Source organism: Heterocephalus glaber, unplaced genomic scaffold, assembly GCF_053883595.1.
Source record: "Heterocephalus glaber isolate CG9 unplaced genomic scaffold, H.glaber_assembly_v1.0 deba00001606, whole genome shotgun sequence".
NCBI classification, from domain to species: Eukaryota; Metazoa; Chordata; class Mammalia; order Rodentia; family Bathyergidae; genus Heterocephalus; species Heterocephalus glaber.
Genome location: NW_028258377.1, coordinates 16,756,111 through 16,770,467, shown reverse-complemented (window position 1 = coordinate 16,770,467; position 14,357 = coordinate 16,756,111). Strand labels below are relative to the sequence as shown.

Below are 14,357 nucleotides of genomic sequence, written 5' to 3'. Positions count from 1 at the left end.
TGCTGCGTTCAGCATTAGGTCTGAGACACAGAGCCCAGGTTTTCTCTCTTCCTCCTTCTAGGAGGAGGCTGCCTGCAGGGAGTTTCATTCTGCTCTGCCTCCCCTGGGCTTCTCCAGGGAGCCTGTGCTTTTGTTCTGCCCTTCCTGTGCCTGGTGATCTATCTGCCAAATTCCAGGGTTCACCAACCCTGGAATGGCCCCCAAACCCACCCCACCTGCCCTCCAAATAGAAGTCACATTTGTTCAGAACACAGGCAGGGGAAGGATTGCTATGCTTTCGGGCTCCTTCAAACTCCAAAAGTAAAACACTATAATACACCTTGACTTAAAATGTTCGGGGATCTAATTGCCTTAATGGCCTATAGAAGAAAGTTTAACGTCTTTAACACAGCACACAGCGGTCTTTACAATAAGCCTCCACCTACTTATCTCTACCGATCCATGTTAGCTTAGGCATATCATGCTCTCCTCACCCCACCTACCTCAATCCTTATCCAGTGGAGCCAGTCCCTTGGTTTTAGAGGCTACTTTATAAATCTCTCTCTCTCTCTCTCTCTCTCTCTTTCTCTCTCTCTCTCTCTCTCTTTCTCACTTCTCTCTGCACTCACACTAAGGGAAGTGTGATCTCATGAGCAGCACTATGGAGAAGTCCATGTGGGAAGAACAAAACCCTGTAGCCAACCACCTGTGTGAGGGAGCCTGGATCCTGCAGCTCCAGCTGCCTTCAGACAGCAGCCTTTACTGAGCCAAAGCTACCTGGTTAAGCTGCTCCCACATTTCTGACCCTCAGACACTGAGACAATGCATGTTTTTTGTTTTAACGTTTTAAGTTTGGAGTAATTTCTTACATGGCAATAGATAACAAATGCACTGCCTCTCTCCCCCTGACCAATTCCTACTTGTTCTTTGTGTCTTGGCTTAGACTCATCCTCCTCCTGGAACCCTTCTCTGATTTCCTGACCCAAACTCCTGATGATTTAGCCTTCCAATATTCGTTCTGCCTTCTCTGCCTGGACTCCACCTGAAGGAACCACTCTTCTCCCGTCTGAGCCTATGCATGTCTGATGAGGCTGACCACCCCTCCCAGGCTCTAGGGGCTGGTGGACAGCCTAGACCTGGCCATTTCCCTGGAGCCACTGTGCAAGGCTATGACCTAAGCTAGGCCTTGAGGATCAGCCCAGGAGCCTTTGTCAGAGGTATTAAGAAATAGGTGATCTTTATCTACGGGAGTTGCTGGGTGGGGAAACGTGAGCCTGGACCTACATTCTGCCAGCATAGAGGGAAGGCCCACCTTGAGATGTGGCCAGAAGAAATAGATGAGCTGGGGGATAGGGACAGATTTCTGATGCAACTGTTGAAGCATCTGGATTCCACTGTGCTTGAAATCCATATCTATTGTCTGCTCCCTTTTTATCTTTCCCGTGATAGTGCTTTGAGATGATATCTATCACTTTCAGCTGAAAGAGGGCAGACTAACTCGTCTCCGTGGCTGGAATTAGCCACACACACACACACACCACCCCACTCCCAGGCCTTGGTGCTTCCTGAACTCACTACACAAAACTGCACTGGGCATTGGTGCTCCTGTCTGAATTTTGCACCACACTTTGCTTACCTCCTTTCCTGTTTCTTAAAATCAGAGCTCTATCATATCTATTTCTACGTCCACAGCACTTCCCACCATGAGGTGTTTAGTGAATAATTGTATAGTGAATCAATGACTGTCTTCTGATTGGTCAGGAGACTTTAATAGAGCGAGGAAGGGGAGTCACAGCTTCAGAGACCTGCTTATTACAAGGCCAGTGTTCCCAAGCAGTCTCTGAGTTGACAAAGGATTATTATTTTGTAATCCCTCTTCATCCAGATCATGGCTAAGCCAGTCATACCCATGGAACAGAAACCAGTCTCCCATAACAGAAAACAAATCTGACCCAGATTTTTCCAGCTTTAAACAACTCTCAGTGATGTTTTTTGGCAGAAGTGGGTAGAAGGGCTTGAACACATGGATTCAGGAAATCTCCTACATTGTAGGACATTGTTTCATTTATTGATTGATTCATTCAGCAAGCTTTAATTAGTACCTACTATGCATCAAGCATTAAGCATACTATGTAATCTTCACAACCAGCTTCTAGGGCAGTGTGGTTGCTGCCTCTTGACACATCAGCAATTATCCCAAACTTGGAGGCTTAAAACAACAGACGTTTACATGTCCCAGCATCCAGACGCAGTTCAGCTGAGCACCTCTGGGCCAAAGTGTGCCCTGAGGTCACAATCAAGCTGTCCACCAGGGCTATGTACATCCCATTTCCAAGCGCAGTCCTCTGGCTGTTGTCAGGCACAGCAGATTCACTTGCAAGCTCCCTCTCATGGCTTCTCCCAGAGTGGCCTCACCACATGGCAGCTGCTCCTGCTGGGCGACTGATCCAAGACAGAGTATACAAGACAGAAGTCAGACTTTATAATACAATCTTAGAGGGAACATGCCCATCATTCCACCACATTCTGCTCAATAGAAGCAAGTCAATAGGTTCAGCCCACACTCACAAGGAGGGCATTATGAGAGGGTATCAATACCAGGACATGGAGTCATCGGGCAGTCTCAGAGGCTACCTGCCGCAGGCAAGGTATTCTTATCCTTCATTTCATATCCAGAATACAGCTAGTTAAGCAACTTGTCTGGGTCACTCAGCCAGAGAGTTTTCTGAAAAGTAGTCTCTTATATCCCCAGGCTAGTTGGGAGTGAGATGAAGGAAAACAGGAAGAAGGTGTTAGTAGGGGAAAAAAAAATAAGGATAGAGTCTGTGTTAGTAAGCAACTGATATGTGACTGATTAACCCACAACTTAGTAGTTCAGTTTTTTGGGTTTTTTTTTTTAGCAATTTTAATCAGCCTTCTGTATCAGCTTCCTGACAGCAGTACGCTGTCGCCAGGAACAGAATAAGATGAAAATTCTGACATCATTGCAAACAACTTAGTAGTTTAGTGGCTTAAAATAAACATTTATTAATTTACAATTTCTATGGGTCAGGAATTTAAGAGCAGCTGAGCTGATTCAGCTCAGAGTCTCTCATGAGGCTGCAGTAAGCTGGATCCAGGGCAACTTTGGGGACTCAATCTGGGCTAAGGATGTGCTTCCCAGGTAGCTGTCTCACATGGTTGACGGCCAGTGGCCTCAGTGCCTTGCCTCATGAACCCCTCTACCAAAATCATGCTTAAGCACACTTAGGACATGGCAGTTGGGCTTCTCCCCAAACAAATGAGGCAAGAGAGCCTAAACAGAAGACGTAATGTCTTTTGCGACCTGGCTTGAGGAGTCACACACTGTCATTTCTGCAATATCCTGGTGGTTACACAGGTCAGCCTATTCATTGTGGGAAGTGATTGCCCAAGGGCAAGGGGATGTCCAGAGGTGAGGCCCCCTGGAGGCTGGCCACTGCAGAGTCCTGAAATTCAACTGTCATTGCACCATTCCTCCGCTCAAAGGGGTCCAGAGTGTTCCCATGCATGACAGCATGAAAACAGATTTCCTTAGCTCCATTCCTTACTGTCTCTTGGGGGGATGGACCAGACCTCAACAGTCCCCACAGAGATCTTTGCTCATGTGTCCACCCTGCCCCCATACTCTCTGTTCTAGGGAAAGGCCTGCCTCACCAACATTCTGCTTTCAACATGTGTCATTGTGCCCTCTCCATGAGCAGGCCCTGACTGGGTGTGGGAATATGAGGATGAGCAGACACACACCCTCCCTCGGGGAGCTTCCACTGAAGGCAGGGAAGTAGGTACTAGCCACTTAACAATAATCTAATCACAAATTATGCCAAGTTCTCCCAAGGAAACCTACACCAAGATCATATAATAGGGAACTGGCTTATTCCATGTGTGGTATTTTAGCAGTTGAGTAATTAACTAGGGTGGGTACTTTCTGAACCTATAGTATTAGCTATAGGTTCAAGGATAAGTGAAAATCCAAAATAACAGTAGCTTAAATAAGGCAGATGTTTGTCTAGAAGTCTAGATAGCTATGGTACCACTCAGTGACAGGGACTCAGGCTCCTTCCATCTTGTCCTCTGTGTGATCTCATGGCCCAGAATGGTGACATTGGCATTCTGTGCAGCCAGATGGAGAAAGGGACACGGAGGGAAGAAGTACATATTCCTGAAGCCACTTCATGACACTTCCCCTTATATCTCAAAGGCCAGAACTCAGTCACACTTAGCTGCCAGGGCAGCTGGGAAAGATAGCTTTTATTCTGAGCACCCATAAGTCCAGCCAAAAACTGGGCACTTCAACCACATGCAAAAACAGTCACACCAGTCAACCCTATCTAGCATTTACTCTGTGTCAGGCATTTGGAGATCATGCCAAGTGCACCTCTAATTCAGTAGGTCAAGGCTGGGGATGAGAATCTGCTCTATGGTATGATGCCCAAGTAGCTGGTCTTTGGACCACATTTTAGAAAGAGGGGACTAAGTTTCTAGTTCTGGCTGAGATTTCTTCCTCGCTTGCTCCCAAGAGCATCAGGCTGCTGTTGAGTGAGTGAAGAGAGGGGAATGGAGGAGGCCAAAGGGAAGAAGTGACTGGTCGGCTTCGGTGCATGCTGCAGTGTTTGTCCACCCCACCCCTGCTGGGCTGCCCTCTTCCAGTCCTCACAAGGAACAGGTATGAGGCTTCTACTGTAGACAAAGAACCTGCCCGCTGGACCAGTTGTTTGAACGTGAGCCTCCACCTTTCTGGGTTTCTTCCAGCCCTGAAAGAAGGGGCCAGTGACAGGACCTGGGGGACTTGGGGGACGTTCAGATCACAATGAGTTTTTCCTGCTGTTCAACTGCTTCCCCTCAACCCAGCAATCACAGAGGGAGCTGCTCTGTATTTCTGAGGCACTGAGGTTGGGAGAGAAGGGCAATCGGCACTTGTGCCTTGGGCCAGGTCACAGTGCAGAGTCTACCTCTGGACAGCCCTGCGTGTCCCTAGCTCAGAGTGGGCACTGGAACGCAGCTGGAGGGAACCGTAAGTGAAAGATGTGAGCAGACAGCTGTCCGCCAACCACAACGGCTTCCGGCCGGCAGATGAGCCCTTAGTAGGTGCACTGTTTTCTCATTTGACCCTCAGGAAACACCTCTTTGAGCAGGTGTCATCATCCTTTCTACAGAAGTGGAAAGGGGTGGGGGCCTCAGAGATGCTCAGTGATTTTCCCAGAGAGGCACAGCAGGGGTGGATGGTGGGTCTGGTGTACGATCCACGTCGGATGGATCTCCCTCCCTCCCCCTCCAGTATTAGGCCGGTACTCAGAGCTGGACACTATGCACAGCCCAAACTGGGACCAATCCATTTCATCTTCCCTCAGTGCAATTGTTTTGCAAATGCAAAAATAGGTAAGAGGCAGAGGCCACCCAGAGAGAAAGAAAGAAAACGAATCTGAGGCTTAAAGGAACGAATGATGGAGTCTTGAGGGAAGCCCCCATCGCTCGGCCCGAGGCCCTACTCCTCCGGATGCCTCCCGCGGGCCCCTTTAAACGGGTAGCGGAAGGGGCGGCGGAGGGCGGCGGGGGGCTGCGGCGGCGCCCAATGGGTTGCGCGGAGCGTCACTTCCCGGCCGCCTGAGGCGAGTGGCGAGTGGCTGGGGGAGGCGCGGGGGCGGGGAGGCCGAACAGGCGTTGGCAGCGGGCTCGGACCCACGCGGCGCCACGGCCCCCCCGGCCCGCAGCGCTCACACCCCGGCGGCAGCGGCGGCACGATGCCCTTTGATTTCAGGAGGTGAGTGTCGCGAGCCCGGTCACCCGGGAGCCCCTTCCGCAGGCCAAGGGGACACCCGGTCCGCCGCGGACCCCTCCTGCCCTGCATGCAGATGCAGCCCCCCAGCCTGGTGCACGTCTGGGGAGGCCTTCGGGGACCCGGCCTTGCAGGAAGTCAGAGCTGCAAGGTCCCCGGCGTGCAGCCGGAGACCAACCCACCTACCGCCACTCTGCAGAGCCCCCGCCCCAGCCGTCCCAGATACCTTGCATTCCCTCCGTCCCGGCACGGGAAACAGGTTTCCTCCAGTTGGGAACCAACCAGCACCCCCTCCTCCCTCCCGAGCCTCCTTTAGCGGACCCCACACCAGCTGACAGGTGAGGCTGAGCCACCCCGCCTGACCGCTCAGAGCAGCAGAGCTGGCAGCTCCAGCCTTTCTGGCAGCGGCTGGAGGCTTGCAGGTTAACGTAGCCTGTGTTCCTCTCCCTGCCTCTGGCCTTGTCCTTGTCCTCTGGGTCTGAGGGCACTACAGAAGGGGGGGGGGGCGCTGGGAGCCTTGGACAGGGCTCTGCAGAGAGGCCAACAGGGTTTGGTCTTAGCTTTCTGCAGTCCCACAATGGGTCCTTTGTGGGGTCGAGCTGCCTCGTGGTCCACTGTTGGTCCGCAGTTGGGCTGGGCCAGGCGTTCTGGAAGCCTTCCCAGGAGGGGGTCTCCACCAGACGTTCCCTTGAGGTATGGAGCTCCAAGGGGATGCCCTTGGCTGAGGCTGGGAAAACAGTAGAGCTTTGTAGGAGAAACTGGGTTAAGAACCTGGTTCAACTCTCTTCACAGAGCAACTTGATATATTCTAGAAGGGCAAAGGCTCTATGTTCAGACTTCCACTCACAGTTGGCTGGCCTGTTAAGTGTCTGAGACCTCTCAGTTTCATCACTTGCAAATTGGGACTAAAAATAACCTCCCCACCTGCAAGGACTGAATGCACGAGACACCTTAACCACGTTTGCATGGCTTGCAGCTTAGAAGTAGGCATCACTGGATGAGGGGCCTCTCCATAAGTATTTTCCACATCCCTAAAGTAGAGATTCCGCTGTCCCCATCAGAGGAGGAATTTCCCCCTCTCCTCTTACAGGGGTGAATGACAGGATAATGTGACAGCCCAACCAGAAAGGTCCCTTTCCTGCTGTGACCCCAAGACATGGGGCATGCTAGGGTGTAGGTGTAGAGAGGATGTCAGCTTGAGACCTTGAACACCTGACGTGTTGTTCCAGCCTGTTCTGATCATCGATGCCATCTAGCAAACATTTGCCAGCTTCCTGCTCCTTCCAGGCAGTCTGAGGCTGGTACCAGGGTCCCTGGGACAAATGCAGACTGAGGGCAGTTATGAATAAGGGGACCCCCACTGATGGAATTCAGAGGCATTCCTGACACTAAAAGTGAGTGTCCCCACCATAAGAGCCATGGTTAGCACACTGATTCCTGGTTCCACAAAGTCTCCCCTTCCCTGGGCTAACGATAGATTCCCCATGTGAGTCAGTAAGTTCCAGTGATTTTGATTTTGTTGGAGGAATCACTATGTCTGGTCATTTAATCTTTTCACTCTGCACCCTCCCCACCCTCATTGCACAGAGGAAGAAGTGGAGGCTCTAGGGCTGAGGGTCTTGCCCCGGACCTGCTCAGTGCTTGCAGGGAAGGTGAGCCTGGGTCCCAGTTGGAAGTGTGAAGGTCAAGTAAGGTGAAGGAACGGAAGCAGAAGGGGCTAGCTCTCGCCTTTGGCCTTGGATGATCCTGCCTGTTGCCAGCTCTGTGTTAGGCACTGTTAGTTAAAGGAGACATGGCTCAGCCCTGAGCAGCAGCTGTCCGGGTGCTCCCTGAGCATGCTTCAGCTAAAGGAGGCAAGTTAGTAAGTTCCTCGAGAGCTTGGGCTCACTGCAGAATGGTGAGAATGGACTCAACACATTGCCTGTGCACAATGGAGAGTGGGCCATGTGTGCCCAGCAAATCTGCACTCTTAAGATCTCTTGACCACAAGGCCCAGGGCTTCGTGCTGAGGAAGTGATGCCCCGACCTCACATCCCTTCCTCCTCTTCAGTGTCCACTCATCAAGGATTTCCTGGGTGTCTGCACGATGTTTAGCCCTCTGCCATCTACCTATCATGGGGAGATGGGTGGCACATGATCCATCCCAGGAGAAAGGGGAGGACAGCATGATGGGGTTCCCAAGGGAAGGGTGCCAGCCAGCGTGCAGGGGGAGCACCCATCATTGCACAAGCATCGACATCCATTCCCTTGTCACCTGAGAGAAGAGCTTTGAATCTTAATTCTAAATCCCAGAATTTGGAGACTCCATAGTGGAAGCTCTGTCTTGGGCCATATAACACCCAAATTGGGGAGGTTGGGATTGGACTCGGGGCCATCAGCTCCAAAGCCTTTGCTTTGGGAGAAAAGGCAAAGTTTGGAAGGCCCCACCACCCTGTCAGATCTTTCAAGTATGGTGGGGCGTGCAATCATAATGCAAACTATGATTGGGACTCCCCACCTCACCCCCAGCCATTTCAGGGCAGGAGAAACCTGGGCTTCCTGTTGCTCTTCTTAAAACAATCAAGAGAGGGGAAAACTAGCCACCTCTTGCCTTGCCTATCAATAGTTCTGGTTTCTTACTGCCCGTAGGACCTCATGCATCTTGCGTAGTTCTGGTGTATTTTCCTGTCTGTGAAATGGGAACATGAGCACACCCATTAGGACTGTTGGACCATGTGTGTAAAACATTTAGACACATAGTGAGCACCCAGTACTTTCTGGTTGCTACATTCAATATTTGTGTCTTTTCCTTTAAGCACTGATCATCCCCTAACACTCTATAATTCACTTACTTATGGAGCTTATTCTCTTTCTCCTTCCCTTTAGGATGGGGCTCCTGAGGGCAGGGATTTGTATCTGACTTTTTCAAGGTATATTCCCAATGCCTAGAACAATACTTGGGCCAAACTCACCCCTTAGAAATGCCTCTCAAATTGTGTCAAAGAAGCCAGAGGCATGGTGTGATTGCATATGCCAGTGCTTCCTTTAGCAGGCAGATTTTCAGCTACTAGTGAAGAATGCTCTCCCTTCCTCCTTCCTTCCCTTTTTCCTCTCTCTCCCTCCCTCCCTTCTCTCTCTTTCCCTCCTTCCTTTCTTCTTTCTCTGGAGATAGAACCTGGGGCCTTGTGCATGCTAGGCTCTACCACTGAGCTACAACCTGATCACCCCCTCTCCATCCTTGAATTTGCCTTTCCTAAATTGTTTTTGGGTTGATGGAGGGGGTAGAATACAGAGGAGGAACCCTGAGCCTTAAATGATTACTTGTGTTTGTTTTTGTTAAACTACTTCCCTGATAGCTGGATGTAGCACTTGTGGAACTGGCCTTGTGACCTAGATCCGGGAGTGTTGTTCCTAGTTCCGGCTGGCCTGACGCCAAGAGCACCTGCCACCTCCCCTCCTGAGGCTGGGACAGCCCCAGCCCAGGAGGGAGGAGGCGGGAGATAAGAACGGGACAGACCCTGTGCTTCAGGCCCAGGGGGACCTGCACCCTTCTCTCAGGAGGGGGTCCAGTGGCAGTGCCCCTTGAAACTCCAAGTCCTGGGGAGTGTCGCTGCCCTGCCATGGCCAGCTGTGCCCTAGGACAGTGCACTTACACTCCTGGAACCTCAGTGTCTTCATTTCAGGAGCTCATGTGATAGTTAGTTGTAGGGCCAGTGAGATGTCTCTGCAGTATCAGGCCAAGGACAGTTTTGGGGCCCAGTGCAAAATGAAAATGTGGAGTCCCTATTGAAAGAGAATTAAGAATTTCAGGATGGTGACAGCAGAGCTTTAAGCCAGATATGGATCCCTCTGAGCCTGTAACCCTGTGTGACAACACAGGTCCTATGCCCTGTGAGGCTTGCCCTCCTTTGGTCACCTCACTGTGGCTTTCCACGTGGTCCCTCCCTGTCCAGGAGACCCCAAAGCTCCTGAGGACCTCAGAGCGAGCTTTCTGAAGTTGACCTGATTTTTTTCATGTCTTGGTTCTAGCCTTCAAATGGATCTCATTGTTCCGAGAATCAAGTCTGGATTCCTTAGTGCTCCACGTGGCCTTGTCTGATGGGGTCCCCAGAACCTGTAGCCCCCTTGCCCCATACACCAGGCACCACAGGGGACTCAGCATATTTAATACTCCTCAGAGGGTGACCAACATGAATGTCTGTATTTCTATTCTGCTTCATTCCAGGCGGAACTGCAGGAAGCTAATAATAGCACATACTCTATAGCAAGTTTCTAAAAATATAAATAGGCTTAAAAATCAGATCAGAGGGAAAATTATATTTTAAAAAAAGCCAGGATTTCATGTTTATCAGGGATGTGCTAGTGGCAGGCACTGTTGTACACACCTCACGTGTCGGCTCATTTAATCCCTGGCCATCCCGCCTCACTGACAAGCCCACTGAACTGCAGCAGCGTGAAAGAGCGGGGCCGCTGGCGGAGGAGCCAGGGCTGGAGTGCAGCCATCAGGTTCCAGAGCTCCACTGTGTCCTGCCATCTGTCTCTAAAGCTTTTTCTTTTCCATTCACTAAGTTCAGAGAGGATGGAAGCCTCTTCTCATTAGATTTACTGGTTTCCTCTTCACTAATGCTTACCCAGTTGTGCTCATTATGAAACTTGAAGCCATCTTTTCTCCCTCCCTCCCTCCCTCCCTTCCTCCCTCCCTTCTTCCTTCCTTTCTTTATTTTTAAACTAGTCTCATGTAGTCTGACACCTGATTCTGGAACTTTCTATTACTAAAGACCCCACCCCCCTACCAGTTTATGGCATCTCATCCCAGAGTGCCCAGAGTTTTCCATACTGACCACTGGGGGCTTTTGAGTTGAAAGCCTGTGTTCACCTGCTTAGCTGGACTTGGCCAGGGGAGAATCATTCCTCCCCTCACAGTGTGGATTCCTGGCCTTGATTCCCCAGTGACTTGAGACAGGGGTTCAGCCAGCTGTGGTCTTGGTTAAGTTCTATCCCCTTCTGGTAATCTTTTCCAGTTGGATTTTGCAGTTGCTGTTAGGTGGTTTTCACAGACAGGACAGGCAGGCAGGACATGAGGAGGACATTTTGGGTGAGGGTTACCTGGTACCTCTAAATCAGTGAGCCAGCTGCCAGGTGTAATCCCAGGATTTGGGAGGCTGAGGAAGGAGGATCACTGTGAGTTCGAGGTCAGCCTGGGCTACGTAATTCAAAGCCAGCTGAACTACATAGCAAGACCCTGTCCCCAAAAAGGAAATCAATCAATCAGTGAGCCTGAACCATGGCCATCCATCAGAATCATCTGAGGAGATTTAAAACCCCTCAGACCTAGGGTACACATCAACCCAGTAGTCAACATTAGAGGGTGGTCCCCATGTGGGTGTTTAAAAATCCCCTTATATGATTCTAATGCCCAACCCAGACTAAACAGAATTGCTGTGTCTCAGGAGGGACTGTTGGCAAGCAGGTCAGGTTGAGCCTTGAAGGGCGAGACTGGGGAATGGAGTTCCGGTCCCACCTGTCGCTCCCGTGTGGCCTTCAGCAAACCTGTTTCCCCAGCAGTAAAGTGGTCTTACATTTCACTATCCTCTCTCTTCCAAGCAAGTGCCCAGACCAACAGCTTCCACATCACCTAGAGCTTTTGGATGTGCAGAATCTTAGCGTCCACTCTGAATCATCTGAATCTGCATTTTAATAAGATCCCTAAGTGACCTGTACATGAGTTAAAATTTATAAAGCCCTGCTCTCAACAACTGGCTTGACTGAAGTCCTCTCAGTCAGTATTTCTCCATCCACTGCTGGTTGCCTTCCTTACCAAAGGTACTGAGAAGTCTTGCACAGAAGGAGCCAATCTCCTTGACCAGCACAGTTTTGGCAGATGTATAGTCTGAGGTAGTGATGGAAAACCTTTTAGAGCTTTCAGTAACAAACAGCCGGCTGCGGGCTCCAGTTCACCACAGCTAGTCTAAGGCTTGATGCCTAGTGCTATTTCTCAGCCCTGGTGCCTGGGCCTGGAAACACAGCCCCTAATTGATCCTTTAAGGAAGTAGTAATTAGCCTGATTGTTGTCAAATTTAACATTTACGTCTATTAACCTAATTATATTGGTTGTATAAGTGGGGAAAGTATAGGCTAGGAAAAAACCTCCAACATGGCTATGTGTTTGTTTTTTAAAATTGTGGCCTGTGGGAAAGGCAGGAGGATGTCAAGGTTCCTTGTGCTACCATTACCAAGAACCAGGGGGTATACAGGACACCCTACAAATACCAACTGGCCCTCGGAGCAGGTGTTATCAACACTCAGAAATTTTGGGTCTCACACCTGGCATCAGGGAATCCCTGAGGACCCAGCACATCTGACAGTATAATCGATCGGCCCTTAAATACCCAGCTTCCTCCTGGAACCTGCCTGGCAGTGCTGCTGAACAGGAAGCAAGATCAGTCTGAAATGGACTCCTCTGCTTATCCAAATGGTGAAAACACTATGCACGATGAGAGGCCCGGTGGTAATTAAAGTACAATATACTGGTAATGCAGTAGTTTCTACAACATTAGCTTTTCTTTCTCACATTCTTGTTTGCATCAAGGATCTCTTGGGAAGACTGCTAGTCTTATTAGTAATGATTAATGGTTCTTAAGCTTGTATTGTGTGCAGTGCTTGGCTGGGCATATCAGTGGACTTAATAAAGTCACACTGGCCCTATGAGATGGACATGATTATTATTACTTTATTTTCTTTATTTTTTCGAATTAGCATATAATAAAATTGACTTGTGTGTGCTCTTCTATGAAATTTAAGAGATGTTTGTTATGTAAATGTTTATTATGTCACTTCCATCATCAGATACAGAACAGTTCCAGCACTCCACAAAACTCTCTCATCCTTTATAGTCACACCACATATTAATTCAGTTTTTAAAAATGTAGTAAGAACACTTGAGATCTACCCTCTGAACGGGTTTTAAATGCACAATGCAGCATTGCTAACTATAGGTACCACATAGGCACATCTCTAGAACATAGTCATCTTGCATTACTGAAACTTTATATGCATTGAGTAACTCCTCATTTCTCTCCCCAGTACCTGTCAACCACCATTCTACTCTGCTTAAATGAGTTTTTCTGTTTTGGAGCCTTTGTAAAAGCAGAATCATGCTGTATTTGTACTTTATTACTGACTTACTTTACGTCATATTCTATCTTCCAGGTTTATCCATCCTATCATAAATGATAGAATTTCCTTTTTAAAGAATAATATATGTCACTTCTTCTTCATCCATTCATCTGTTGATGGATATTCAGGTTGTTTCTACAACTTGGTTGTTGTGAACAATACTGCAGTGAACATGGGAGTGCAGATATCTCTTTGATGTATTGATTTCCATTCTTTTAGATAAATATTCAGTAGTGGGATTGCTGAATCTTGTGGTATTCTATTTTTAATTTTTTCGGAAACCTCCATGCCACTTTTCATAGTGGCCACACTATTCACAGACTCATCATCGGTGCATAAGGGTTCCCTATGTCCACATCCTTGCTCACAATTAAGCTATCTTGTTTTTCTGGTAATAGTCATCCTTACAGGTGTGGTACCTTGTGGTAGTTTTGGTTTGTATGTCCCTGATAATTAGTGACATTGGGCAGCTTTTCATATACCTGTTGGCCACTTGTTTGTCTTTGAGAAATTTAAAATTGGATTGTGTGTTCTTTTGCTATTGAGTTGAAACAAATATTAACTCCTTATCAGGTATTATGGTTTGCAAATATTTTCTCCCATTCCATAGGTTGCCTTATCACTCTGTTGTTTCTTTTGTTAATTCAGTTTTAAAATTGAAAGCCAAGGCTCAAAGCTGGGAAGTGACTGGCCCAGGCACACAGCTGGTGAGGTGCACAGCTAGAATTCCAGAACCTGGTGGCTCACCACCATGTGGTCCTGCCTTGCTGACACTTTGGGTTTGTTGATTTTTCGATTCTCCACTAGGTCTTTTCTCCCCTTCTGGTTTCATGCCAGAAGCCATCAACATACAGAATTTCATCAAAATATCCCTTGAGAACTTTGGGGGACCCTGGTGCTATTTGGCTTTCTTTGATGTCTCGCTGAGTTCAAGAGTGCATTCATGATATGTAGAAAGTGTCTCCAGATCTTCAGGCCAGTATGTTCTGTGATGGTCCAAACTTGCCCACCTTCCCCGAATGTTCTCCACTGCCACCTCCCCACCACCACCACTGGGCTGACTGACCACAAACTCACCTGGGAATATGGTCAAGCTGTGCTTCAGATGCCCCTCCCATTCACATCCTTTCCTGTACTAACTATGCCTCTATAACCTTATTTTTCCTTATCTGTAAATTGGCATGCTCCCAACTTCCTAGCAGGGATTTTGAGGATAGGATGAGCTCCTGTGGCCCATGAAACAAGTGTGAATGGACAGTGGCAGTCTGTACTCTCCTGCTGGCCTTGCCTGCAGCACAGTCCCCGTGTTTCTCACACCCTGCAGCAGGTTGTCTAGTGGGTGACTGTGGGAAACCACCAGACACCACTGCGTTCATCTATGATTAGAGAGAAAGTGGCCGAACAGTCACAACCGGAGATGCTCCCAGGA

The 14,357-nt window shown here is 49.0% G+C and overlaps 1 protein-coding gene, 1 long non-coding RNA gene and 1 other non-coding gene across 4 annotated transcripts in view; 1 reads left to right on the top strand and 2 right to left on the bottom strand.

The window, feature by feature from the left end:
* Nucleotides 1-1,726: 1,726 nt before the first annotated feature.
* On the bottom strand, nucleotides 1,727-6,532 carry LOC106010787 (uncharacterized). Its single transcript, XR_001184512.3, has 2 exons — nucleotides 6,000-6,532; nucleotides 1,727-2,421 (listed from the first exon to the last, which is right to left on the bottom strand). It is a non-coding gene; the product is annotated as an uncharacterized LOC106010787 (long non-coding RNA).
* On the bottom strand, nucleotides 2,869-2,968 carry LOC147822948 (small nucleolar RNA SNORD16). Its single transcript, XR_015444926.1, has one exon. It is a non-coding gene; the product is annotated as a small nucleolar RNA SNORD16 (small nucleolar RNA).
* The window catches only part of Ergic1 (endoplasmic reticulum-golgi intermediate compartment 1), a 104,792-nt gene continuing 95,018 nt past the window's right edge, over nucleotides 4,584-14,357 (top strand). Inside the window, exon 1 of one of the 2 annotated variants that reach the window (XM_087194830.1) lies at nucleotides 4,584-4,663. In XM_087194830.1, the coding sequence (XP_087050956.1) occupies nucleotides 4,599-4,663 (65 nt within the window). In that variant the 5' untranslated portion in view covers nucleotides 4,584-4,598. Of the gene's footprint in view, nucleotides 4,664-5,606; nucleotides 5,759-14,357 lie in introns of those variants that run through there. The other variant, XM_004836374.4, reaches the window with a different exon arrangement.